Source organism: Schistocerca nitens, chromosome 1 (assembly GCF_023898315.1).
Source record: "Schistocerca nitens isolate TAMUIC-IGC-003100 chromosome 1, iqSchNite1.1, whole genome shotgun sequence".
Taxonomy (NCBI): domain Eukaryota; kingdom Metazoa; phylum Arthropoda; class Insecta; order Orthoptera; family Acrididae; genus Schistocerca; species Schistocerca nitens.
In genome coordinates this window covers 1296903039-1296930462 of record NC_064614.1, presented here as the reverse complement: position 1 = coordinate 1296930462, position 27424 = coordinate 1296903039, and the positions used below count along the sequence as shown (strand labels likewise).

General features: G+C 41.2%; 1 protein-coding gene across 1 annotated transcript in view; it reads left to right on the top strand.

Moving 5' to 3' along the window:
* Positions 1-797: 797 nt before the first annotated feature.
* The window catches only part of LOC126234259 (uncharacterized transmembrane protein DDB_G0289901-like), a 47768-nt gene continuing 21141 nt past the window's right edge, over positions 798-27424 (top strand). Inside the window, exon 1 of the mRNA XM_049942954.1 lies at positions 798-921. Within this exon, the coding sequence (XP_049798911.1) occupies positions 798-921 (124 nt within the window). The remainder of the gene's footprint in view (positions 922-27424) is intronic.

Genomic DNA, 27424 nt, shown 5'->3' with positions numbered 1-27424 from the left:
GTGTGGGAACAGTGTCAGCCTGTCCAACCAACTTGCTTTGCAAGGCAGCCTACGTGTCAGGGGCAACAAATGACTTTCTGGGCCCTGATTTATAGGCTGCCCTGCACAACAGGCGTGCTTTGTTGGAGTAGTGTCAGCCTGATTTATCGACCAGCTTTACACCTGTATGTCAGGAGCAAATAAATGATTTTGTAGCTCCTGAAATGTTGCCTGCCCTGCATGGTAGGCAAATTATGGAAGTAGTACCTGCCCTCGTTTATTGAACTGTATTGCAGTGGCTACATGTGACAATAACCATGGCAGGGGATAGTCTGAGATGGGTAGAGGAGCAGATGAACAGACTGAGGGGGAAAGCAAGTGGACAGGGGAGGAGGGGGAGATGCATGAGACAGGTGGAATATGTAGAGGAATAGTGGGCAAGTAGCGAAGGAGGAGGGAGAGGTGGAGATGGAAAAGGGAGGTGCAGGAGCATATGATCAGCGTGAGGGGGATGAAGATATGATCAGAGAGAGGGGTAGAGGGAATGGACAAGGAGAAAGGGAGGAGGGGATAGATAGACAGAGGTGAACAGACAAACAGGAGGAGGAAGAGGTGTGTTCAGTATGTATGTCGACAGCATATGTGGGCGAAGTCGCAGGAAGACGGCTAGTAGTAATGTGACACTATTAGTATCGTTAGCGAACTGGGTTCTATAAAGCGTGGCGTCCACTCACTTGCACATGCTGTTCTGCACGGCCTGCGTGACGGAGACGGTGCTGAGCGGCGGCCGGCCGTCCTGCCTGCAGGGCCGCGGCACCATGCCGCCCCCACCGCCCCCATCGCCCACGCCACCCCCGCCCCACCCCATCCACTGCTGCGGAAATGGCTTACCTAGTAGCTCAGAAGTGAAATATTTTCAAGTTTCCAAGACTCGTGAAGACAGTGGGTGCACGTTCATTGAGGGTAGATCCTAAAGAACAATTTTTTTTCCCCAGGTGTATTTACGACTACCTATGGATTCTAAAAAAGAATCAGTTGCTGCTTGTAGGTGAGCGTGAACGCTAATCACAGGGCTTGTGACTCAGGCGACTACGGGAAGTGAGTCAAGATTTATGGCGTGAGTTGGTGTGGTGATTGGAGACAACAGACGTTCTACTGCCACTTCAGATTTCATCAGCTGTCCTGGGACACGGCAGTATATGACAGTGAAACTTGGACTGTGGGAATAACGAAACAGAACGGAATGGAAGCATTTGAGATGTGGTGCTACAGACGAATGTTGAAATTAGGTGGTCTGATAAGGTGAGGAATGAGGAGGTTCTGCGCAGAATCGGAGAGGAAAGGAATTGTGGAAAACACTGACAAGGAGAAGAGACAGGATGATAGGACATTTGTTAAGACACCAAAGAATGACTTCCACGTTACTAGAGTGAGTTGATGCACGGAACAGTCGTCATCACTGGCAGCAGATTTCTACATTGAGATACACAAAAACTGATAGCCTTACTACGATAATGGTTTCGATAACAGAAGGTGTTATGTAAGAAGCTAGCAGAGGATACGTTACTGTGAGAGGCACCCACATGCCTTGCTCATACTGTGGCATCAAGCAGTCAGGCCTGCAAGATGAGTGGTCTGCCAAGCGAGTGGATTCATTCTTATTTATCGAGCAACATGGACTCTACTACTCACAACTAAGTTACAAGTTATCCTCCTATATGACTTATACGCAACGGAAACACGCATCTGACTATCAGTAATTTACAGAACTCTGACTGTTCACTACGCACTGGCAATACCACATCTTCTTTTTTTTTTTAATTTAACGGCTTTATCAACACGTGGCCATCGCACTGAATATGAGTGGCGCACACATTATAAATTCTGGATATCATGACAACATACAATTCGAAGGAAAAGGTCACCAATCTTTTTCTTTTCACTATCTTATTTATTCCGATAAATTCTATAACCTAAACACACAAATTCTATAACCTACAACAATAACACATGAGAAATTCCGCCCAGTGGGCATGGCTTTACATTGGTGAATCTCTATATTATGGTCTCGTAATTATTTAACGCTACCGTGCACTTTCTGGATAGGATGGTGGATCTTTTATTATTTCTCACACTTCGACTCTCACAATCACCATCACGAAACTTTCTTCCAGACCGAGCGGTACAGAAGGAACAAGCATAACCCACTAATCTTTTGAAACTACCTTGCTACTCTCCCATGCAAACCACACATACTTAAATTACATGACATACACCACACTACAACATGAAATGCTACACAGGGAATAGTCACAACATTATCACTTTCAGCTTTCCCACTTCAATTAATATTTATCCCAGTTTCACACGACACTGCCCCACTTCGTAATTCTATTTTCCTACTATGAACTCTGGAGATATTTGCACGTCTTCCTGTGCAATGCAAGCCAAGTGGCGTTGCTGGATAGACGGCTGACTCACCTTGTTTCTCTCTCAGAGTGTTATAGTTAAGCGTCACACGGAAACATATCTCGCAAAGTAATATTAAGAACTTATTCATCACACACACGAGTCCTCAACTGATACCATGGACGAGTACTTCTCTTTATCCTTTGTCTCATACACAGATTGAGACTCACACAGTACTCACCACGTGGAAGTACTCGCCTCTAATTTCAAGTCCTGCACACGCTTTTTCTTAAATATTTCAACTTATACTACACACACTAGTAATTCAGCTTAACTTAAGCGCACGGAAGTATTTCAACTTATTGCTACATGTGGTTTCATTGTGACCGTTAGTCTCTTCCGAAGATTACTACGATCCCCCTAATATTACCTGCCTGACATTTAATTCTCCCCACAAAAGTTCCTGAAATAGAGAATTTATTATTTCAAACTACTCTTAAATATTCCACATGCATACCATGTCTCCACTCTTTTGTCTGTACGGAGCACAACTAAGACAGGTCTTAACAGCACAAGATCCAGCGGCAGAGTGCTGAAACATGGCCGTTCTTCAGGTCATCTCGCACCTCTGTCGAGGTGGGGGAAGACCATGCTACCATATTGGTCAGCCACATTTCAGGCGCTCAAAGCTCTGGTAAGTTTCATCTCTTTGGTGCCACCAAAGGTGGCCAAAGGATCGACTCAAAGATAACCATATATTCACATTCACTATCTGCGGTTAGCAGACGGCCATACATTCATTCATTTCACAGATCTCACCAAACTTGATGTAGGGATTTATTTTGTGGGAGTGCACATGTGATCAATTAAATAAATAAATTGTCATTCTTTCCCACACAGGTATCCGGCTTTGCTGTATTAATAGAAATTGAGTTATTATTAGAAAAAAATGTGTTGTTCTGACAAAAATAGTGAAGTATTTTGTACCTATTTTCAATGTCGGGCGGTACTGTACCCTTTCACCACCGGCTACCCATGCAGAAAAAAATGGCACGGTACTATCCTTGCAATGCGAAGGTAGTTCCGTACATTTTTTTAAGAAAACTGTATTAGAACAAACGTAGCAAGTCTTCAAAATAATCAGGAGGAGACCTTAGCCCCTGGTGACCTCAAATAGACGACCAAATGCTGTTACTTAACCAAATTATTGACACAGTTGTTGCATTATTGTACTCTCCACAATCCGGAGTAACGTACACATACAAATTTACAACAATCCACATGATAAATAAAACATTACATCATACAAATAAAAATAATGTTGAGATTAAAATTTGCTTAGTTACTGGGATCTTCGTTATTTTTATGAGTAATCTAAACTTCACTAATTCTATGACAAAATAAAAGAAATACTAATTGGACTCATGAAATTTTAAATAGCTCATCGTCCAAACACAGAACAAGTAATCCGGCATTCATAAATTGCGTTCTAATAATCTTTACTGGGCAATGTCTAAATACAAAACAAACTCAACAAAAGAAAAAAATTGCGTACACTAGTGACACGTAGAAGTCAGGCTCCGTATCAGTACTCTAAAACATACATCAAACCTACAGAGAAATAAAACTGAGAAGAAAAACAAAGAAATATACCTCAAGTTACATACTTGTTACGTAATATAGTCAACCTGAGACATCATGTCATACCTCATTAACTATCATCACTTAAGCAACTGCCACCACTACTCGACTGTGAGTTTAACCTTATCCTTGTCCACCAGTACAAATACCTGCTGCTGAGCTAGTCAGTCCATCAACTTTGATCAATACACGCAATAAATAGTTTAGCAATAAGTGTTTGAATCCACCAGTAGCTCTCGTATCTTACTCTACTGCTCATTTCTCTGTTGTTACACATTTAGACGACATGAACTTGCATTTCGACTAGCCTTCGTTACACTTTAATGTGAAATATCAACACTGTGATAATGCAAATAAGTGGCTTCAGTCAACACACCAACAAGATCATTACTGTCTATGACATCGAAATGCATCAGTTAATTCTGATATTTGTTGTGCAATGCAAACTTTTGTCCCCTGTGACAACCTTACTGACCAATGCAACAAGAGCCACTACATTAGTATTACGCCACTGGATAATAATTAAAGCATCATTGTACCAAATATTCTAATAAACATGCTACGTGAACTTGATAACCCAGAACAAAAAAAAAAAAAAAACACTAACTATTCTAAACACAAATGTTAATGAAATACAATTACACTTGTTGTCCCTCCAGGAATGAAACATATAAAAAAAATTTACACAATTACAAACACTAATACAAATACATTATTTCCTATCTTGCGAGTTACACGGAATCATTTCATTCTGTGATTTTCTTGGGGTCAAAAAAGTTGCTGACAGGTTCCCTAGAAACACTGTCTCGGTGTCAAAGCTCTCCCATGGTTACCCGGACGAAAGTCTTTAAGTCACTCAAATCGGCATTTTGAACACCTTAAACACAAATGTCATAGTCACACTCAGAGTACCATCCATACGAATCTGGTCGTCCAGAAATGGCCCTACAACTACTATTACCCACAGTCCTGTCCTTTCAGTTCATGGTGTAATTAAAAGTCGTAAGTTCCAACCACCAGCACTTCTTCCCACACCAATTAAAGAAGTGTCTCCTACTACAAATGGAAATGTCAATGTCCCACTTTAGTTTCTTGCGTTCATACAATAATTAGTCACCAAACTACAACTGTGCTCTTTAAGAATACCAAGCGTCCCACATGAAATTCACAAAGCACACTTAACAAGTCACTGCCAAAAGTTTATGGATCGCACCGTTCAGTGGTCAAGACAAAAAAAAAAGAATCGTCCTGTCTGCTAAAGACAAAATCTTTTCCACCACTCACAATGTGGAAACACCAGTCCTTCACTTTCCACCTTATGGAGACATACGAGCAGTCATTTTGTTTCACGGCTACACAGTCCAGTACTAGTTAATAGTTGCTGGTAAAAAATGCCCGCCGGGCTCTGCCATGCATCGTTCATTCTGCCGTGGCGCCGCCGCGCGAGCCGTTGAGCAGAAGAAACCACCCGCTGCTGCCTCCGCGGGATACTTTCCCCAGTCGTAAGGGTGGCGGAACTTATGAATGGCCAGTGGTACATGCGTGTCGTCCAAGGCCGTTGACCTGCTGTAGTGGGCGCGTGGAGTGTACCCCGACCAGCAGTGGAGTGGGGAGTGCCGCAGCTCTGTCGCCTCTCCAATGCCGACGTGAGCTTGGCCCCGCTAACGGTATGGGCGCGTTCTGCGTAGCACCTCAACACTACGACACCCAATCAGTCAGACCCTTCTGTGCATCTCGCAACATTAGAGACAAAAGGATATTCTTACATTATTGAAATACTCATTGATTACATGTATGATCTATTAGATACATTGGTAATAAAAGAATCTTTGTTCTAAAAAACATAAAATTATACACCCTAGTTTTCTACACACTCAACATCAACATTTATCCCTTTTCTATATACAGCCCACACTTGTGCTATTGATTGTACCTGTCGTCCCTCATACAAAACATGAAAGTGTAAAAAAAAGCAAAAGGAATAAGAAACAATCTATACAGCTCATAATTACAATATCAAATAGTAGACTACTCTAACATCCTATCACAGTGAAAATATTAGAAACTGTTAATTCTAAAACTGTAATATACAGTGAACCTTTGTGCTTGTGACAGACTGAAATTAATACCCCTTGAAAGTGTTCTAACAAAAAAAAAAAAAAAAAAAAAAAAAAGAAATAATCTACACAGCTCACAATTACCTACCACATGTTATTAAATAGTAAACTACTTTAACATCCTAACACAATAAACATTTTAGAAACTGATGACTCTAAATCTACAGCATACAATGCACCTTTGTGCTTGTGACAGACTGAAATTAGTATCTCCTTATATATTTCACGTTTATTATATATAACAACATTTCTAGGACATGTATGAACCATCCACGTGAAGTCAGATCCTGACCTGCCATCGAGGTTCATCCAAATCAAACAACAAAGCACAATAATGTTTTAGTTATGGATCGGTAGCATCCCCTTTACAGGAGTCTGCGCATTGATCACACTACTCTACGACTCTCACTCACCAGACATCACATTTTTCTTCTCATTCAATCCATTGATACACTAACAGAATAGGTGTAGAAGTCAGCTAACCTTAACACCACCACACTCACGACAACATACCATACCTTTGCTCCCTTATACTCATAACACCACCACACGACAACATACCATACCTTTGTTCCCTTATACTCAACCACATAACACCTGAAGCTGTTTCGTAGATAGCATTACAGTCTCCGAATTCGTCCTTTCACTCTGGCACCTCTCTCCATCGGCTTACCTCCGCATTCACTTTACCGACTATTCAGCCTGCTAAATATCACTTTAGAATTGCGACATTTCATCTAAGAACAAAAAATACACAAATTATTCATCCTGCAAAATAACTGTACACATTCTTAGTACCGTTTTGATTAGTTATACTGGTACCAGGCTACAACAACAACAACAATTTTTTTTATATAGCAAATGTTATGGTAAGAATTAGATTTACACTTATATTACATCTTACGTCAGTATTCCACAACGTTCACCACCTGGGTCTCATACTCCCTTTATGTCCCTTCACGTTGTGCAGTTGTCCTCATCTCGTCATTCGTATTTCGGCTCTCCGTCCGTCCACTACTTCATCATTTCCTGGTCTTCCTTCGCCATTGGCATCAATCTCTATTGCAGCATACACAGGCCTCTCTGTAACATACATCTAAGACATCTCCACATTATTAATTCTACTCACCTTTATTTACCACTGTTGTTTACGTTTGTTTTTCTTTGTATGTCGTACTGAGACATTTTATTTGCGTGACTCCTACAGGTATACAGCAGCAGAGTCGAGTTAGCTTATTGGTAATTGGTAAAAATACTCAATGGACTTAAGGAAAGTGCATTGCTTTGAGATTGACCACCAAGCAAATTAACACTAACATCGGTTATCGTCACATTTCCATGGCTTGTCAAAAATGCGCTGAATTTCTTCTCAACCATTTAGGACGCATCACAAACATTCTTACGTTCTTGGTATATGCGGCGTATATTTAGTCCTTGTACTTTTGAAGTTTGTTTAAGTTTACGTGGCTTGGTATTACGTGCTACTTCATTGATTTCTGAATTTACGAAATGAAACAAATGAATGGTAAAGAGAAAAGAAAGAAAGAGAGAGAGAGAGAAGGAAGGGAAGGGGAATCTGCTATTCATTAACTGGATCCAAACGCCGCCACTGGCCCACTGGCACTAATATCATCATCGATTTGCCCATACTTCAAATAGGACAACTACTTAGCAGTTTTGCAGGACAAGTGTGTGCATTGTACTTTATTAAATTGATTTCCACTGCACTCGATGCATCTCTTCATACTCGAAAATGATCCCAAACGTTTTCTGGCGCCTTCGTCGAGCCACGCCAGTACTATCACTTCCTCTCGTCCTCTGATCGGTTCAACAGTTCCAAAGAGAAATCAAATTCAAACGGGGCAGGGTTACAGCTGTTGAAGGCAATCAAGAACTTCGCAACCTATTGCATCGTAACAGTCTGCGGAAAATTTCGACCAATATACTTGAATGTTCTTATTAGGAAAGGACCAACAGTCGACCTTCGTCGCGTGGTTTTAAGGACACATTTACCGTCAGACCGGGAGTTATGCGTTAGTACTTAAGACTGTAGGATAGGTAATAGAATATCTTTTGAGAAAAGAGCAGAAGCTGTTAGAACATCGAAAGTTCATTTATAAAGCCTGTACTAATGGCAGTCTGGAAGTTGAATGAACAGTGTGGAAGTGTTATTTAAGAGTGATAAAATTGAAGACAGTATTATGGAAAGGGAAGGGCTAAGTGAGTGAACATGATATGAGTAATGTGATACTGCGAGAATAATTTGTCACAGGATTGAAAGACGTAAGTCGAAACAAGGTACCTCTAGTGGACATGATTCCGTCGCAGTTATTAAGATATTTAGGAGAACGGACAATGAGAAAAGTATTTCACATGATATGCAAGGCACATGAGAAACACCGTCACATCTGAAGTAGAACATTACAATTCCTATACGAGTACTAAGGAGCTGCTGGAAGGTGAGACTACTACCGCAACATCAGTTTAAAAAGTCACGGTTGCAAAATACGGGGACCAGTTAGTTACAAAATAACGGAGATCAGGAGAACCAAACCTCGGGGAGGACCAGTATAGATTTCGAGGAAATGTGCGAACTTGTGAGGCAAAATTGACCCTACGTCTTTTCTTACAAGGGAACATCACCATCTTGATCTCATATTTTAAGGAGAAGAAAGTACCCTTCGAAGATATCAGCCGGGTCAATCGAACCCGACGGAAAATTTGTACCATAATTTTGATTCAAGATAGCCAAACGAAAGCCGTAGTTTTAAATTTCACGTTCAAGGAACCATTCGCACAGGAGAATCGTACGGGCATCGAACATCGAACTTGACCATCGGACGGACTCCAGTATGGACGACATAGTAATAAGCATACCCGCCGTAGAGAAACAACTAAAAGATTTGAAAGCAGGTAAATCATCAGATCCGGATGGAATTCCAGTTAGATTTTACGAAGAGTACCCTATGGCACTGGCCCCTTACCAAAGTTGCATTTATCGTGAATCTCTCGGTCAGCACAAAGTCCCAAACGAGTGCAAAACAGCGCAGGTGCCTCCAGTGTATAAGAAAGGTAAGAGAACGTATCCGCAAAATTACACACCAATATCCCTAACTTCTATTTGCTGTAGAATCCTTGAATATCCACAGTTCCACTATAAAAAGCTTTCCTGGAACTGAGAAGCTTATGTCCACAAATGAGCATGGTGTTAGAAAGCATCGCTAGTGCGAAACTCAGTTTTCCCTTTTCTCACATGGTATACTGAGAACTATTTTGATAAAGGGCGCCGGCCGCAGTGGTCTCGCGGTTCTAGGCGCGCAGTCCGGAACCGTGCGACTGCTACGGTCGCAGGTTCGAATCCTGCGTCTGGCATGGATGTGTGTGATGTCCTTAGGTTAGTTAGCTTTAAGTAGTTCTAAGTTCTAGGGGACTGATGACCACAGCAGTTGAGTCCCATAGTGCTCAGAGCCATTTGAACCATTTTTTTTGATAAAGGGCAACAGGCAGACTCCATATTTCTATATTTCCGGAAAGTATTTGGCATGGTGCCCCACAGCAGGCTGTTAACGAAAGTACGAACATAAGGAATAAGGTAGCAGGTATGTGAGTGGTTTGAAGACTTCTTAAATAATGGAACCCGGTGTGCTGTCCTCGACGGTGAGTGGCCATCAGAGGCAACGGTATCGTCAGGAGTGCCCCAGGGAAGTGTGATGGGCTGATTTGGCGGACAGAGTGGGTAGCGATCTGCGGTTGTTTGCTGATGAAGCCGTGGTGTGCCGTAAGGTGTCGAACTTGGGTGACTGTAGGAAGATACGAGACGACCACGACAAGATCTCCAGTTGGTGTGATAAATGGCAGCTAGTCCTAAATGTGGAAAAATGTAATTTAATGCGGATGAGTAGGAAGATCAAATCTGTAATATTCGGATACAGTACTACTAGTCTACGGCCTGATACGGTCACGTCTTTTAAAAATCCGGGTGTAACGTTGCAGAGCGATATGACGTGGAACGAGCACGTGAGAACTGTGGTAGGGAAGGCAAACTGTCGATTTCGGCTTACTGGGAGAATTTTAGGAGAGAGTGGCTGACCTGTAAAGGGAACGGCATATAGGACGCTGGTGCGACCTGTTCTTGAGTACTGCTCGTGTGCCTCGGATCCGTACCAAGTCGGAATGAAGGAAGGCATCGAAGCAGTTCAGAGGCGGGCTGCTAGATTTGCTACCGGTAGCTTTGAACAACATGTAAGTTTTGCAGAGATGCTTCGGGAACTCAAATGGGAATCCCCGGAGGGAAGGTGACGTTATTTTCGAGAAACAATATTGGGAAACTTTAGAGAATAGGCATTTGAAGCTGACTGCCGAACGATACTATTGCCGCCAACATACATTGCGCGTAACGACCACGAAGATAAGACACGAGAAATTAGGCTTCACACGGAGGCGTACACACTGAAGCGCCGAAACTGGCATAGGCATGCGTATTCAAATACAGAGATATGAAAACAGGCAGAATACGGCGCTGCGGTCGGCAATGCCTATATAAGAAAACAAGTGCCTGACACAGCTGTTAGATCGATTACTGCTGCTACAATGGGAGGTTATCAAGATTCAAGTGAGTTTGAACGTGGTGTTATAATCGGCGCGCTAGCGATGGGACACAGCATCTCCGAGATAGCGGTGAAGTGGGGATTTCCCCGTACGACCATTTCACGAGTGTACCGTGAATATCAGGAATTCGGTAAAACATCTAATCTCCGACATCGCTGCGACCGGAGAAAGAGGCTGCAAATACGGAACTAACGACTACTGAAGAGAATCGTTCAACGTGACAGAAGTGCAACCCTTCCGCAAACTGCTGCGGATTTCAATGCTGGGCCATCAACAAGTATCAGCGTGCCAACCATTCAACGAAAAATCACCGATATGGGCTTTCAGAGCCGAAGGCCCACTCGTATATCCTTCATGACTGCACAACAGAAAGGTTTACACCTCGCCTGGGATAGTCATCACCGATATTGGACTGTTGATGACTGGAAACATGTTGCCTGGTCGGACGAGTCTCGTTTCAAATTGTATCGAACGGATGAACGTGTACGGGTATGGAGGCAACCTCATGAATCCAAGGACCCTGCATATCAGCAGGGGACAGTTCAAGCTGGTGGAGGCTCTGTAATGGTGTGGGCTCTGTGCAGTTAGAGTGGTATGGGACCCCTGAGACGTCTAGATACGACTCTGACAGGAGACACGTATGTAAGCATCCTGTCTGATCACCTGCATTCATTCATGTCCTTTGTGCATTCCGACGGACTTGGAAAATTCCAGAAAGTCAATGCGACACCCCACACGTCCAGAATTGCTACAGGGTGGCTCCAGGAGCATTCTTTTGACCTTAAACGCTTCCGCTGTCCACCAGACTCCGCAGACATGAACATTATTGAGCAGATCTGGGATGCCTTGCAACGTGCTGTTCAGAAGAGATCTCCACCACCTCGAACTCTTTCGGATTTATAGACACCTCTGCAGCATTCATGGTGACGTAGACTGTAAGCAGTAAAGAACTTCTAGAAGTAAAGCTTTTAAACCTGCGCGCACACAATTTTTTTGTCATTCGTTGCCGCCCCACTGCTGTTGCTTTGGCTGTGTCAGAGAGCTCGATTTGTAACCTCTAGCTGGTGCCACAGATGTCTTTGCTTCGAACATTTTTATGTTGCGATTCACACAAATCCAGTGTAATTTAATGAGACGACTGAGTGTATCATTAAGGAAGTAGTTTAGCTCTGTTTGATTATTTACATCGCTGTGGTACGTTATTATCTTTGGATTTTGAAGCTAGCACTATAAAAGTGAAGTATATTTGTAGCAGATGCGCTATTCTTCAACCGTGACTAAATTGTAAATCGAAAATCACTAACTTCATTTTATAATAAATCTTCACTCGCTCCTCTTTATTTACTTTGATTTTGGAGCGTGTATGTAACTGCAGCATTTCAGTACTAGAATATTGTTAATATTGAATGTGCATGAGGGTGACATATTATGAACTTGTATAATTTGCTATGTTTCGGGCAGAGTGATATGTGTTGTGGAACAAGATTTTACAACACGCTGGGCATATGAGTCCAGCTCCCTCCTCCACTGCCCTCGTCTTCAGCATCATGCGAATACGAGTGCTCTGGTTGTCACCACGACGTACCGCACATCGCGGCCGGGTATCAGGCGGCTGCTGTGGGGCGGAACGAGTGACAAACTACCTGTGCGCGCGAAAGTTTCAAACCCGTCCTTTCGGAAGGTCGTAACTGCGCACGCTAACAATAACGCCCTAAATATTCACGCGGTGTCGATTGCTGGGGTCGATATCATACAAGTGTCCCTTTTTGTCATTAAAATATGACATCAAGTTGGTGACATTTCCTCATTAGACGACTTAGAAGATGTGTTGAACGGAAAGGATGACAGCATCGTGGAAAAAAAGTTATAAGACGAATATCAAGAACTGTAAAACAAAGTTAATGGAGTGTAGTTGAAATGAAGCTGGTGATATTGAGCGAAATAGCTTAGGAAATGAGACACTGAGAGCAGTAGGCGAGTTTTACTATCTACGTACCTTAGCAACTAAGGAGAGCAGAAGAGGAGATATAAAATGCGTTTGCGAGTAAACATGAACGACAATCAGTGCACGTGTGAAGTGAATAGAAGCTTTTGAAGTGTAATGTCGCAAAAGAATGAGGGATATGTCAGATAACCAATCTAACGGGCGAGAAGAGAGCTTTAAAGCAGTACTTTATTAAAAGAACGGATAGGTGGACATGCAGCATGTAAAGGGTTCGACACTGGCTCGAGGCATATTTGATTTTATTTGCCAGTTTCATTCTGCCATATAATACTGTAGTATAGACCGTTTCTTAAACCACATGCATCAGACATTTACACAGCAGACGTTTGGAAATTATTTGCAAAGCATGTTGCTAGCCCTATTGGTGACGTAAGGCCTTAACGAATTGTAATGCACCCGAACGTGGCAAGAATAATAGTTGCTACTAATCGATGGTATCATAGTGGTAGGATAAACAGAAAACACACCGAGCGAGGTGGCGCAGTGGTAAGACACTGGACTCGCATTCGGGAGGACGACGGTTCAATCCCGCGTCCGGCCATCCTGATTTAGGTTTTCCGTGATTTCCCTAAATCACTCCAGGCAAATGCCGGGATGGTTTCTCTGAAAGGGCACGGCCGACTTCCTTCCCCATCCTTCCGTAATCCGATGAGACCGATGACCACGCTGTCTGGTCTCCTTCCCCAAAACCAACCAAACAACCAACCAACCAAACAGAAAACAGGCTCGGAATCTAGTAGATGCAGTGGTGTGAAACAATTCGCGAACAGGACGTGCAAGATGTTTACCAATGAAACCAGTTGTACATCCTACTTCTGTGTTCGTATTATGTAAGTGCAAATGTTTTGTAGAAGACCCACTGTAATAGTTGTATGACGATCAACACGCCAGACACTGTATCACGGAGACTACATCTAGCAAATAAAAACAAATACGCCTCGACCCAGGATCGAACTCTTGACCTCACGCCAGACACTGTATCACGGAGTTTACATTTAGCAAATAAAAACAAATACGCCTCGACCCAGGATCGAACTCTTGACCTCCTGTATGTTAACCCAAAACGCTATCCACTGCACCGCCTGTACAGCAGTGATAGCGTGCGCTGAGATGGTAGTTACCACACGTGTGATTACCGCGTTGTCAAATTGCCAAGTCCTGTTACTGCCCAGAATATGTGCAGGACGAAAACAGACACTGCCCATAGAGGTAAACCAGTTGTACGAATGTGCAATGAATCCACCACCTTCAGAGACAGATTTACAATTACGTTGGGGCTCTTGAGTGAATCACAAAGTAGTGAGCATGGGGACATGAACATGCTGGTCTCCGGAAGGCGTGCAGAAATAGTTCGCGCAGCCGCTATAAACACGGTGTTACGGTGGCGCAGTGGTGTGAGTAACTGTCTAATTAGCAGGGCGTCGTGGGTTCGAATCCCGGTGTGGCCCACATTTTCATGCGTCATCACTGAGTCGCATAAAGTCACGATGCAGCTGACATCAACAGTTCCTTTCCTTTCCTATCACTCCCCACCAAATTTAGTTTACATTATATCTCATTGTGTTTCCATAAAGATAAGAATGCTGGATAATTTTGTATATTTTCACTCCCTGTTGTCTTATGGAATTATATTCCAGAGAAGTGTACCTGAAGTAAATATACTACCAGTAAAAATATATTGTCTGAAATACGCAACTGTACATGTCGAGAAACCTTTTAATGAGCTTGGAATCCTTACAATTATTTCCCAATACGTTTAGTCATTAATTGTTTTCGCACCTGAGGTATATCGGTTTCAGCTCTACTGTGATCTACACCATCACAATAAAAGACAAAAGAATAATTTTCATGTAGACTTTGCCTCCTTGTCTACACTTCAGATTGGAGTTAGGTACTCTGGTGCAAAAATATCCAACAATCTCACATGTAACATAAGGAAGGAAACTGGAAATCCCACTTAGTTTATAAGAAAAGTAAAAACATACCTTGTGAGCTACTGTCTCTACAAATCACCAATTATGTAGATTCATAGATTGAACCTTTCTCTAATTATATGGGAAGTAGCAGCGTTTGTCGTAATGCAGCGTGACAAGTATTGGCGTATGTAAATAAGACTCACTGTACAGATGTAGATGACTTTTCATACCACTGTAATGAACATATTTAGGAATCAATAGTAGATAAAGTGAAACTGCTCAGTAATATTGAGGAGGCTGCAACTTTTTCAAAGTAGCACTGTTTTTTCCTAATTTAGTTGATTAAATGTAGCTAGTACAACCATGGATACCATTAAGCACTGCAGTGATAGTTTATTATCGCTAATATAATATACAGATTATGTTACTACGATTTGTCTGTTTTTGTTAACGAATACCTTGACTTATTTCAGAGTATTTAGCCCTTTGATACCCCTGCGTTAAACTTGGAATGGATATATCGAATGAGTGTTTCTTTACGGCAATAATATTCATAGAATGGTATATTAATGGTAAGAAATTTTTATTTTATTTTCACAAAAATTTAAGTTCCACACGATTGTGTCAGTCTTACAGCGATACTCTTGAAAGTCAATATTTTTTTGTCACAAACAGGATAGATATTAAGTTTCACACATCTTGTTCTTGTCCTCTTCTAGCAATTACATTGCTTACGGCAATGAGTGGGGTGCATATCATCAACAGTAGGCCAGTGCTCGTACTGTGTAGCTTCTTATGATCACATGGTGTATTTATTGGTTTGAATAGATTGTTTGGTGGGTCTTCATCAGATACACTTAATCACTTACACACTAGAAGATGAAGACATTAGGGCTGTTCCGTTCCAATCAGCTGTTGGAAAACCGCTGAAATCGTCAACTTTGGATTCATCTAATACTAAAATTTCCTCATTAGTAGCGCTAAAAATAAAAAAGGAACTAACGCACTTTGACAGTAAACAAAAAAATAAATATATGCCGACCGACAAGCAACCCGTTAAATCCGCTGCGAATCCGAGTAGTTTTGGTGGCGCATGCTTCTGCCAGAGCCAGGGTAACAGCCGGCAAGAGGAGGTGGCGTGGTAGCCGGCACGAGCGCAGCATAGCACTGTAGGCCACCGCGCCACCTCCTCGCCCAGGCTGTTGCCCTGGCCCGCTCAGCACCGTGACGCTGACGTGGAGCGTGCGGGACGACGCAGGCACATTGGCTGCAATTGGACATTGACGTAAAATCAACAGGAAAAGTTAAAAATTTGTGCCACACTGAGATTGGAACCCAGGTCTACTACTAAGGAAATCAATGCTCTGATCACTAAGCCAGTAACCGGTGGTTCGCGGTGCACTGCCACTAGTACAGCTATTTCACTAGCTTCTCCTTCAACACGTTCACTTCGTTTCCTTTTGCCAGTCCATAAGTCGCCATCAGACATAAAAGCGTTCACAACCTTGTTAAAAGAACGAACGTCAGCGAGCTTTCTCTGGAAAACGCTCACCATGGAAGGCAACAGCACCTTCATCATTTCTCCTACATTCTCTGTAACTCAGTTTTTTCTTCTGTGGTTGCTACATTTATCATCCACTTGCACGTCGGTTCTCCAAATGATACCAGCACAGGAGGCAACGACATGGGGCAATAATACGACGCTTTTTTTTTTTTTTTGGTCATCAGTCTACTGACTGGTTTGATGCGGCCCGCCACGAATTCCTTTCCTGTGCTAACCACTTCATCTCAGAGTAGCACTTGCACCCTACATCCTCAATTATTTGCTTGACGTATTCCAATCTCTGTCTTCCTCTACAGTTTATGCCCTCTACAGCTCCCTCTAGCACCATGGAAGTCATTCCCTCATGTCTTAACAGATGTCCTATCATCCTGTCCCTTCTCCTTATCACTGTTTTCCACATATTCCTTTCCTCTCCGATTCTGCGTAGAACCTCCTCATTCCTTACCTTATCAGTCCACCTAATTTTCAACATTCGTCTATAGCACCACATCTCAAATGCTTCGATTCTCTTCTGTTCCGGTTTTCCCACAGTCCATGTTTCACTACCATACAATGCTGTACTCCAGACGTACATCCTCAGAAATTTCTTCCTCAAATTAAGGCCGTTATTTGATATTAGTAGATTTCTCTTGGCCAGAAATGCCTTTTTTGCCATAGCGAGTCTGTTTTGATGTCCTCCTTGCTCCGTCCGTCATTGGTTATTTTACTGCCTAGGTAGCAGAATTCCTTAACGTCATTGACTTTGTGACCATCAATCCTGATGTTAAGTTTCTCGCTGTTCTCACTTGTACTGCTTCTCATTACCTTCGTCTTTCTCCGATTTACTCTCAACACAAATAAACGAGACCCACACATTTGTGTGTACCAGATTCGAAAGGGTAGGGATCTATAGAACATGATGAGTGAATTAAAATAAATCAATGAACGACGGTGTGGGAAAACTCTGAGCACAAATCAGTCCCTGCTCCAACGGCTTCCTGAGTAGTGCTTGAAGGTAAATGCCTGACTGTAATGATAGTGCAGAGTTATGGAATGGGGATTCAAGGTTGATTGATACTCTTCTGAAAAAGTCATCCAGATAGTCTAGAGCGAATTCTTAATTCTCCCAGTCGGTTCAGCAGTTGCCTTTGTCTGAGTGGTTGACACAATTTGCTACTTTTCTTTGTGAATTCATTTTTATATCCATCGTGATTGGTATTTCGATGTTGTGCTGCAAGACTATACTCATGCTTTGAGAGTGTCGCCGCCAACATATTCGGAAAACGCAGCACAGCATCTCGCAACGGTGGACGGAACACATTAGATGTGTACGCATGTGGCATAAAGACAAATCAGCACTGGTTAAACGCAGCCTCAACAAAGGTCATACTTTGGAATATGAGAAAGCAAATAAGTTGTGCCAAGATAGTGAATTTTGGGAGAGCATCATCAAATAATTTAGTGAGATTAGGCTTCATAACAGTTTCGATATTAGGGGAGGGCCATCAACTAAGTTCGGCGTGGAATCCTTTACTAGCAGCCTTACGCCAAGAACGCACCCAGCAGTTGACACTTCGCGAGTGTGGGCAAGACTGAATGCGCCGAGGGTCGAACGGGGGTCGGCGTCTCCCCCCCCCCCTCCCCCTCCGCACCCTCCCCCCCACACATACCAAACCTGGGGAGAGTCGGCCACATCTCGGGTGTATACAGGGTGTAACGGCTATAACTGCAGATATTTCTATTACTGCCTGAAGACGGTGTACTGAACGACATGATGTCAGCATTCAGGCAATTTGCAACTTATAATTATAGCTAACACAAGTGATATGTTTGTAGTTTGGTTAGCCTCTCCAAGTATGTGTGGCAAGAGGAAGCCATTAATGCTTATTTTCCCTTGGGAAGAAACGCAGATGTTGAAGTGTGGGCATGAGGACGCTACATCTTTAGCCTATCCCGAAAGGTGTAGTCGACTTAGTGGTGTTGTTAGGACTGTGCAGAAAACATCAAGTCATAAGGTTTCTGACGTCTTTGTGAGAAGACTGTACGACGGAGAGAAAAAACTACCAACACATACATGAGTGTACTTTTGAGGTACCACTGCACTTATACACATTAGACCCTGTATGTGGGACACCCACGCAATCTCGACATTTCGCCAGGAGATAGGATTGGCATTCATCAACATGTCGCGAAATTTCGACGAAGCCTCGTCAGTGCCAGTAACGTTCACGCACTAGTACGAAAAATTTAGAAGGTCTAGAGAAAAAAATGACGAGTAAGTATTATTATTCCCAGCCAGATCTTTGAAACTCGTAATGTTATTCTATAATGTAAAGAGCTTTGATAAATACAGAAAAAAATAAAAATTGTTTTGAACTTGCCACGAAACAATAACAAAATTGGACTTTAAAATAGGTCTACTTCAACGAGATATTAAACTATTCACTACCACAGTGATATTTAGTATTGCAAAATTCTAAATTTAGGAATCTGTGGTATAGCAATGAGGGAGAGTTCCGTAGTATACTAGCAAGTAGGATGCTTTCTGGGTCCTACATGTGAATAATTGTCACAGGAACAAAATTTAGGAATCTGTGGTATAGCAGTGAGGGAGAGTTCCGTAGTATACTAGCAAGTAGGATGCTTTCTGGGTCCTACATGTGAATAATTGTCACAGGAACAGTCCATAGTTAGTAAACTAATTGCCGGCCGCTGGTGGCCGAGCGGTTCTGGCGCTACAGTCTGGAACCGCACGGCCGCTACGGTCGCAGGTTCGAATCCTGCCTCGGGCATGGATGTGTGTGTTGTCCTTAGGTTAGTTAGGTTTAAGTAGTTCTAAGTTATAGGGGACTTATGACCTCAGCAGTTGAGTCCCATAGTGCTCAGAGCCATTTGAACCAGCCAAGTAAACTAATTTCTTTCCGTAATAAGTAATTTGCCTTATCTATGTTGTTTGTCTTACATTCTAAATAATTTTCTTCAGAGATTTAACGTCCCACTGTCCCTTCCCCTATCCCAACCACTGATTAGTTAAAGAATGAATCTCCCATGTATAAAACATCATCATTACTTTACAAATGAGTTAATATTTTCCATATTGTGCTAACAATTTAATGTAATAATAGTCGTATATGCCTTAATGACTATTTATGGCAGAATTTTAAGTTACTTAAATATCTCAATAATTATACTAAATATTCGTAATCAGTTTTCTTGTTTATATTATGCGAATTGTCACGTGCAACGTACGTTGTGTGTTAGAGATAAAATAACTGACTAAAATTAATCAACAAATAAATAATTATAAAAAACTGCCATAAAAATCGTTGCTCCTGCTATGTGACCCAATAACAGGTTCTCACTGCTGGCATTCAAAGAGCTAACTCCCTGTTAGATCTCTGCCCGAGTGTGTTTCTCTCATGACATGAATATGAGCCTACTTGCTGATACATAATCTTTGGATAATTAATTCCGATAGTATGACGCATAGTAAAGTATAATATTGACACCAAAGGGTTTGAGAAAATATGAAATATTGAAGTAGGCAAACAAAGAAACTATGTAGGAGAAAAATTTTTTTGTGGGTTTTAGTCTTCAGATTTTTGTGTCTACGAACACGCTGAAGCCGTTTCTTCAATTTCTGAGGAGTAGCACAATACACTTCAGAGTTGATCGTTTGACCATGGGGAAGGACATCGAACAGAATAACCCCTTCAGCGTCCCAGAAGACTGTAACCATGACTTTACCGGCTGAGGGTATGGCTTTAAACTTTTTCTTGGTAGGGGTGTGGGTGTGGCGCCACTCCATTGATTGCCGTTTTGTTTCTGGTTCGAAGTGATGAACCCATGTTTCATCGCCTGTAACAATCTTTGACAAGAAATTGTCACCCTCAGCCACATGACGACCAAGCAATTCCGCACAGATGATTCTCCTTTGCTCTTTATGGTGTTCGGTTAGACGACGAGGGACCCAGCGGGAACAAACCTTTGAATATCCCAACTGGTGAACAATTGTGACAGCACTACCAACAGAGATGGCAAGTTGAGCACTGAGTTGTTTGATGGTGATCCGTCGATCATCTCGAACGAGTGTGTTCGCACGCTCCGCCATTGCAGGAGTCACAGCTGTGCACGGCTGGCCCGCACGCGGGAGATCAGACAGTCTTGCTTGACCTTGCGGCGATGATGACACACGCTTTGCCCAACGACTCACCGTGCTTTTGTCCACTTACAGATCACCGTAGACATTCTGCAAGCGCCTATGAATATCTGAGATGCCCTGGTTTTCCGCCAAAAGAAACTCTATCACTGCCCGTTGTTTGCGACGCACATCCGTTACAGACGCCATTTTAACAGCTCCGTACAGCGCTGCCACCTGTCGGAAGTCAATGAAACTATACGAGACGAAGCGGGAATGTTTGAAAATATTCCACAAGAAATTTCAGGTTTTTTCAACCAAAATTGGCCGAGAAAAAAAATGTGTTGCATTACTTATTGAACTGCCCTCGTAATATTTACCATCATGTCGTAACAACAGAGTCAACTGACTGTTCAACTTCCAACTCTAAGTTTATTTAACAGTTGATAACCAATTGACATCCAATTACAAACTATATCCTTCTACATTCAACATTGAACTCTCTTTCCTTTCACATAAAAAAATCATAAAACATATTTTGATAATGGTCAGCATGATGTTTCAACGGTTCTTCCAGCCGCCGGCCGTCGACCACGATGCAATAGTGGTTAGCTCTCGTCGTCCGCCGCGTCTGGAGTCCTCACTGGATCATCTTTCTGCCACGCTCGACATGAAAGAAAAGAACCAAAATCTTTTTAAATAACAAGTCTCCACTTAACATACTACAAATGAATAAATATATACATATTCACGTTTCTTACCTGGCGTCGCTGAAGCGGTAAAGAAACGCGATGTTTCCCGATTAGACTTTTGAAACACCACAAGATACAACGTAGTAGTCGAACAAATTTTTTTTATTTAGTAAAGCTAGAACACCAATCAACTGAAAGAACATAAGTCAACACGAAGAATACTTATAAGAATCAAAGAGTAAAGCAGATTGTCAGTGCACTCGTCGCCACAGAATAATGCTGCGTTTCATTGTGCATTCACAGATGTTCTTCTGGCGACTCCCACAGTGTCTCCGATCTCCAGGGTCATGTTCAGTTTATTTTTATTTGAAACTGGGCGTACATGTCAGAAATGTCATTATAGCAGCCTCAGATGTAAAATCGTAGCACTTCAATAAGAGCACATATTAAAATCCATAAACAACGAAGCTGAACCAGATATTACTTTTGATTCTGTTTTATTTGTAACTCATACGTAACGAAACTTTCACAAATAACACTTTTCAACCAAAAACATAAATGTAGCCGAGAGTCTAACTGGGAGAAAGCTAACAGAACAGAAGATATCGCTACAGTCTAAAACATACACTTATACTACTGAAAACAAAACACTGAACAATGTAACACCTATTTGTTATTCTGAAGACGTTAGCTTCTTTGAAAAATGTAAATTATTTTATTTTATTAATAAAGTTATAAATTTCAAACAAAAATTGACATAATAACTCATATAAGTAACTAAAATTAAATAAAAATCAGTATTTCAATTACTATACTACGAAAGAGTGCCTTCAATAGCCCCCTTGAAGTAAGTGTTGTGAATTTCATTAGCACACTTAGTTAAAGAGAGGTATAAAAAACTGAATATCGCTACGCGGTCTAAACTATATGACCCTAAAAATTATGCTCTTTGAAAATATATGAAATTATAACCACAGATAAACTTTTAATTATTACCATTAATTATTTTTGAAAGAAAATTAGTTGAATATTTTAGTGAAGAGCTGAACAGGAGGGCTCATTTATATAATTCAAAAAATTATTTACATAGTATTTTAAAGAAATTTGTGTAAGTAATTGCTCTGATCATAACATAATTGCTCAGTTAATAAAATAACAAAATTTACATCATGTCTTTTGACAAATTTTATTTTGTTGTCTTCATGATCGACTGCTGTAGCTGTCATGTTGAAGATGTTTTGATGGCCACATGGCATGACCTACTAGGTTTGTAGATGGTGGGTTGAAAACCCGATACCTAGCAGGGCCATGTCTCGAGATTTGCCATGAAACAATATAAAGAACATGTATAAGACACTTATTGTTGACACATTGTTCCTGGAAACACAAAGTAGATGTTTGTTAATTCCTCTGTGTTCTAGGTGTGCACTTCTCACTATTGTAGTTGTTGTTGTGGTCTTCAGTCCTGAGACTGGTTTGATGCAGCTCTCCATGCTACTCTATCCTGTGCTAGCTTCTTCATCTCCCAGTACCTACTGCAACCTACATCATTCTGAATCTGCTTAGTGTATTGATCTCTTGGTCTCCCTCTACGATTTTTACCCTCCACGCTGCCCTCCAATGCTAAATTTGCCGGCCGCGGTGGTCTAGCGGTTCTGGCGCTGCAGTCCGGAACCGCGGGACTGCTACGGTCGCAGGTTCGAATCCTGCCTCGGGCATGGGTGTGTGTGATGTCCTTAGGTTAGTTAGGTTTAAGTAGTTCTAAGTTCTAGGGGACTTATGACCTAAGCTGTTGAGTCCCATAGTGCTCAGAGCCATTTGAACCATTTGAACCAACGCTAAATTTGTCATCCCTTGATGCCTCAAAACATGTCCTACCAACCGATCCCTTCTTCTAGTCAAGTTGTGCCACAAACTTCTCTTCTCCCCAATCCTATTCAATACCTCCTCCCCGAGCGAGGTGGCGCAGTGGTAAGACACTGGACTCGCATTCGGGAGGACGACGGTTCAAACCCGCGTCCGGCCATCCTGATTTAGGTTTTCCGTGATTTCCCTAAATCACTCCTGGCAAATGCTGGGATGGTTCCTCTGAAAGGGCACGGCCGACTTCCTTCCCCATCCTTCCCTAATCCGATGAGACCGATGACCACGCTGTCTGGTCTCCTTCCCCAAAACCAACCAATACCTCCAAATTAGTTATGTGATCTACCCACCTTATCTTCAGCATTCTTCTGTAGCACCACATTTCGAAAGCTTCTATTCTCTTCTTGTCCAAACTGGTTATCGTCCATGTTTCACTTCCATACATGGCTACACTCCATACAAATACTTTCAGAAACGACTTCCTGACACTTAAATCTATACTCGATGTTAACAAATTTCTCTTCTTCAGAAACGATTTCCTTGCCATTCCCAGTCTACATTTTATATCCTCTCTACTTCGACCATCATTAGTTATTTTACTCCCTAAATAGCAAAACTCCTTTACTACTTTAAGTGTCTCATTTCCTAATCTAATTCCCTCAGCATCCCCCGATTTAATTTGACTACATTCCATTATCCTCGTTTTGCTTTTGTTGATGTTCATCTTATATCCTCCTTTCAAGACACTGCCCATTCCGTTCAACTGCTCTTCCAAGTCCTTTGCTGTCTCTGACAGAATTACAATGTCATCGGCGAACCTCAAAGTTTTTACTTCTTCTCCATGAATTTTCATACCTACTCCGAATTTTTCTTTTGTGTAATTAGCAGTCTTCGAAAGGGAGGTAAGAAGGAAGTGACAAGTATTTTGGACAGGTCAGGATAACTGCTGGTGAATCCTGTGGATGCCTTGGGCAGATGGAGGGAATATTTTGAAGAGTTGCTCAATGTAGGTGAAAATACGATCAGTAATGTTTCAGATTTCGAGGTAGACCGGGATAGGAATGATGAAGGAAATAGCATCACATTTGAGGAAGTGGAGAAAATGGTCAATAGATTGCAGTGCAATAAAGCAGCTGGGGTGGATGAAATTAAGTCGGAACTCATCAAATACAGTGGAATGTCAGGTCTTAAATGGCTACACAGGATAATTGAAATGGCCTGGGAGTCGGTTGGTTGGTTGGTTGAGGTTTAAGGGACCAAACAGCAAGGTCATCAGTCCCTTGTTTCAAATATACTCCATTCCGCTAATGGGACATCTCAGTAAAGTCAGAACAATAAAACGGAGAAAGGGAAAAACGTAAAAGGGCAGTCACGTTGTCATTGGTAAAAAACAAAATGAGCGAAGTCAGCAAGAGAACGAACCCAACACTATGCTGAAGCAGTATAGGCAAGACCACCTGTGACTTAAAACGTACAACTGTTATAATGTAGAAAGTACGTATGGGAATAGAAAGACTTCTTCTTCATGTGCCGTCTCCTCTAAGAAGGTTGGCTGTCATCATGGCAATTTCTGATCTTGATTTGGCCGATCTAAGGAGTTCTGACGTTGAACAGTTGTACCAATTTTTTAGATTGTCAATCCAGGATGTCCGTCTTCTACCCCTCGTTCTCTTCCCACAAATTTTCCCTTCTAGTATTATTCGCAATATTTTGTAATTTACTCCCCTAATAACATGGCCTAAATATTGTAGCTTCCTTACTTTAATAGTTTTAATTAATTCTTTTTCCTTTCCCATTCTTCTTAGGACATCTTGATTAGTAATCCTCGATACCCAACTAATTCTAAGTATTCTTCTATATGCCCACAGTTCAAAAGCTTCTAAACTGTTCATGTCCTTCTTTTTCAATGTCCACGCTTCCATTCCGTATAATAATTTTGAGAATACATAGAATCTTAGCAACCTCATTTTTGTGTTTAAACAAATGTCTCTCGAACAGAATGCATTTTCATCTTATTAAAGATACTTCTGGCCTGTCCTATTCTCGATTTAATTTCTTCTGAGCTTTCAATCTCCTCATTTACAATTGTTCCGAGATATTTAAATTTACGTACTTGATCGACTCTTTCCCTATTGCTTGTAAGATTTTCTTGTTGGTGTGTTTTAGATATCACCATGAACTTAGTCTTGCTTACATTAAGAGTCAAGCCAAATTCTTCACTTTTTTCTGCGACTTTGTCAAGAAGTAATTGTAGATCTTTGAGGTTTCCAGCTAGTAGTACAGTGTCATCAGCAAACCTAACATTGTTAATGTTTAGCCCATTCACTTTAATGCCAGCTATTTCATCTGATAGAGCTGCCTGGATTATGTCTTCTGAATACATATTAAACAATAAGGGTGAGAGAACGCAACCTTGTCTCACACCCCTCTTTATTTCTATATCATTCGATAATTCATTTTCTACCTTCACGGTTGCGGTTTGATTGTAGTAGAGGTTGTATATAATGCGGATGTCTTTCTTATCAAGTGTTTTCTTTTCTAACAATTCTATGAGATGATCATGACGAACTTTGTCAAATGCTTTATTATAATCCAGAAAGCACACATATAGTGGCTGGTTAACCTCCATACATCGTTGCGCTAATATGTTAAAAGCAAACAATGCTTCTCTTGTACCGAGGGAACTTCTAAAACCGAATTGTGTTTCACTTATACCTTCTTCTACTTTTTTGTATATTCGTTGGTGTATAACTTTTAGAAATATCTTTAAGGTGTGACTCATTAAGCTTATTGTACGGTGATCATTACAAGTTTTGGCATTAGCCTTTTTGGGTAATGTAACAAAGGTAGATGTCAACCAATCCCTAGGAATAATTCCCGAATTATAAATATCATTAAACAATTGTACAAATATATCTATATGGTCTATTCCTATGAGTTTCAGGATGTCACTTGGTATCTTATCCGGTCCAGGGGCTTTTCCTGTCTTCGATTTGTTGATAACATGTAATATTTCTTCTTTCGATATGCTTGGTCCTCGTTCTCCAATCATGTTGTCATAAAATTTTTGATCTTTTCTTGTGTCTTCAAATAGTTCTTTGACATATTCTGTCCACCTGTCCAGTTTACCTTTAACATCAGGAATTATTTTGTCATTTTTATCTAACAATAAACTTGTACTTTTCTTTTTATTAAGTCCAGCTAAATCTTTTAACTTTTTTGTGTAAGTTGAAACTATCATGTCTTGTTTCATAACTCTCAATTTCAGAGCATTGTTCCTTGTACCATTCTTCTTTTGCTCGCCGTGTTTCTTTTCGTATTTCTGCATGTAATCTTTTATACTCACTTTCGTCTCTATGTTTAAGTATTCTTCTTTGTTCCATCAGCTGTAATATCTTCTCTGTCATCCACTTCTTTTTCATGTTGTCGTGTTTGGTCACCATTATGTTTTTACATGCATTATTTAATGTGTCTTTTATAAGTTCCCATTTGCCATCAATATCTTCTGTTTGATTATCCTTTATCCTAACTAATTCCTTATTAATCTCTTCAGAAGTCTTTTGTTTAGTCAAGGGGTCTCTTAGAATAGTTGTATTTATATAGTCCTTCTTTTGTTTCTTTTGTATGGCTTTCAGTTTCACATGGAACTTTGCTACTAAAAGGTTATGATCAGAAAATATATCAGCTCCCGGATATGTTTTCACACCATGAATAGAATTTTTGTACCTCTTGTTTATAAGTATGAAATCAATTTGATTTCTGCAAACTTCTTCATTACAGTCTCTTGGTGATTTCCAAGTATAAAGTCTTCGTTTAGGGAGTTTAAAAAATGTGTTTGTAATAGACAGATTGTTTTCCTGGCAAAATTGTGACAGCAATCTCCTCTTTCATTTCTTGTTCCTAAACCAAAAGGTCCAATAAGATCACCTTCACTTCCTTCACCTATTTTGGCATTAAAATCTCCCATGATGATAATAATGTCTCTGCTTTTTGAGGTTCCTATTGCTTGTGTTAATTCTTCATAAAATTTTCCTATTTCTTCTTGTTCTTTGTCGGCTGTTGGAGCATAGATTTGGATTAAATTAATATTTGTTTGTTTCGTTTGTAAATGTAGACTGACTAAGCCTTAAAAAAAAAGGGTAAAAACAGAGTAAATGGGGAAGAAAAGAGGATTTCGGTCAGGGAAGTGAATCGGGAATCTCCGAAAACTGCCTACAGTGGGAGACACCCAAACACTCACCGCCCTGCCCCAACACCAGAGAGATTAAAAACCTTAAAACTGAGAATAAAAACCACTCTCCCGGAGGAAACCGAGAACCACAGAGACCATCCGGGAATCGTCAGCCAACATCAAAGGTAAAGTGTGGGCGAGTCTGTACTTAGCACGCAGAGCCAAAAGAAGGGGCATTCAACCAAAATGTGTGCTACTGACTGGAAGGCTCCAAAACCACATAGTGGGGGTGGCTCATCACGCAAAAGAAAACCATGGGTCAGCCTTGTATAGCCAATGTGG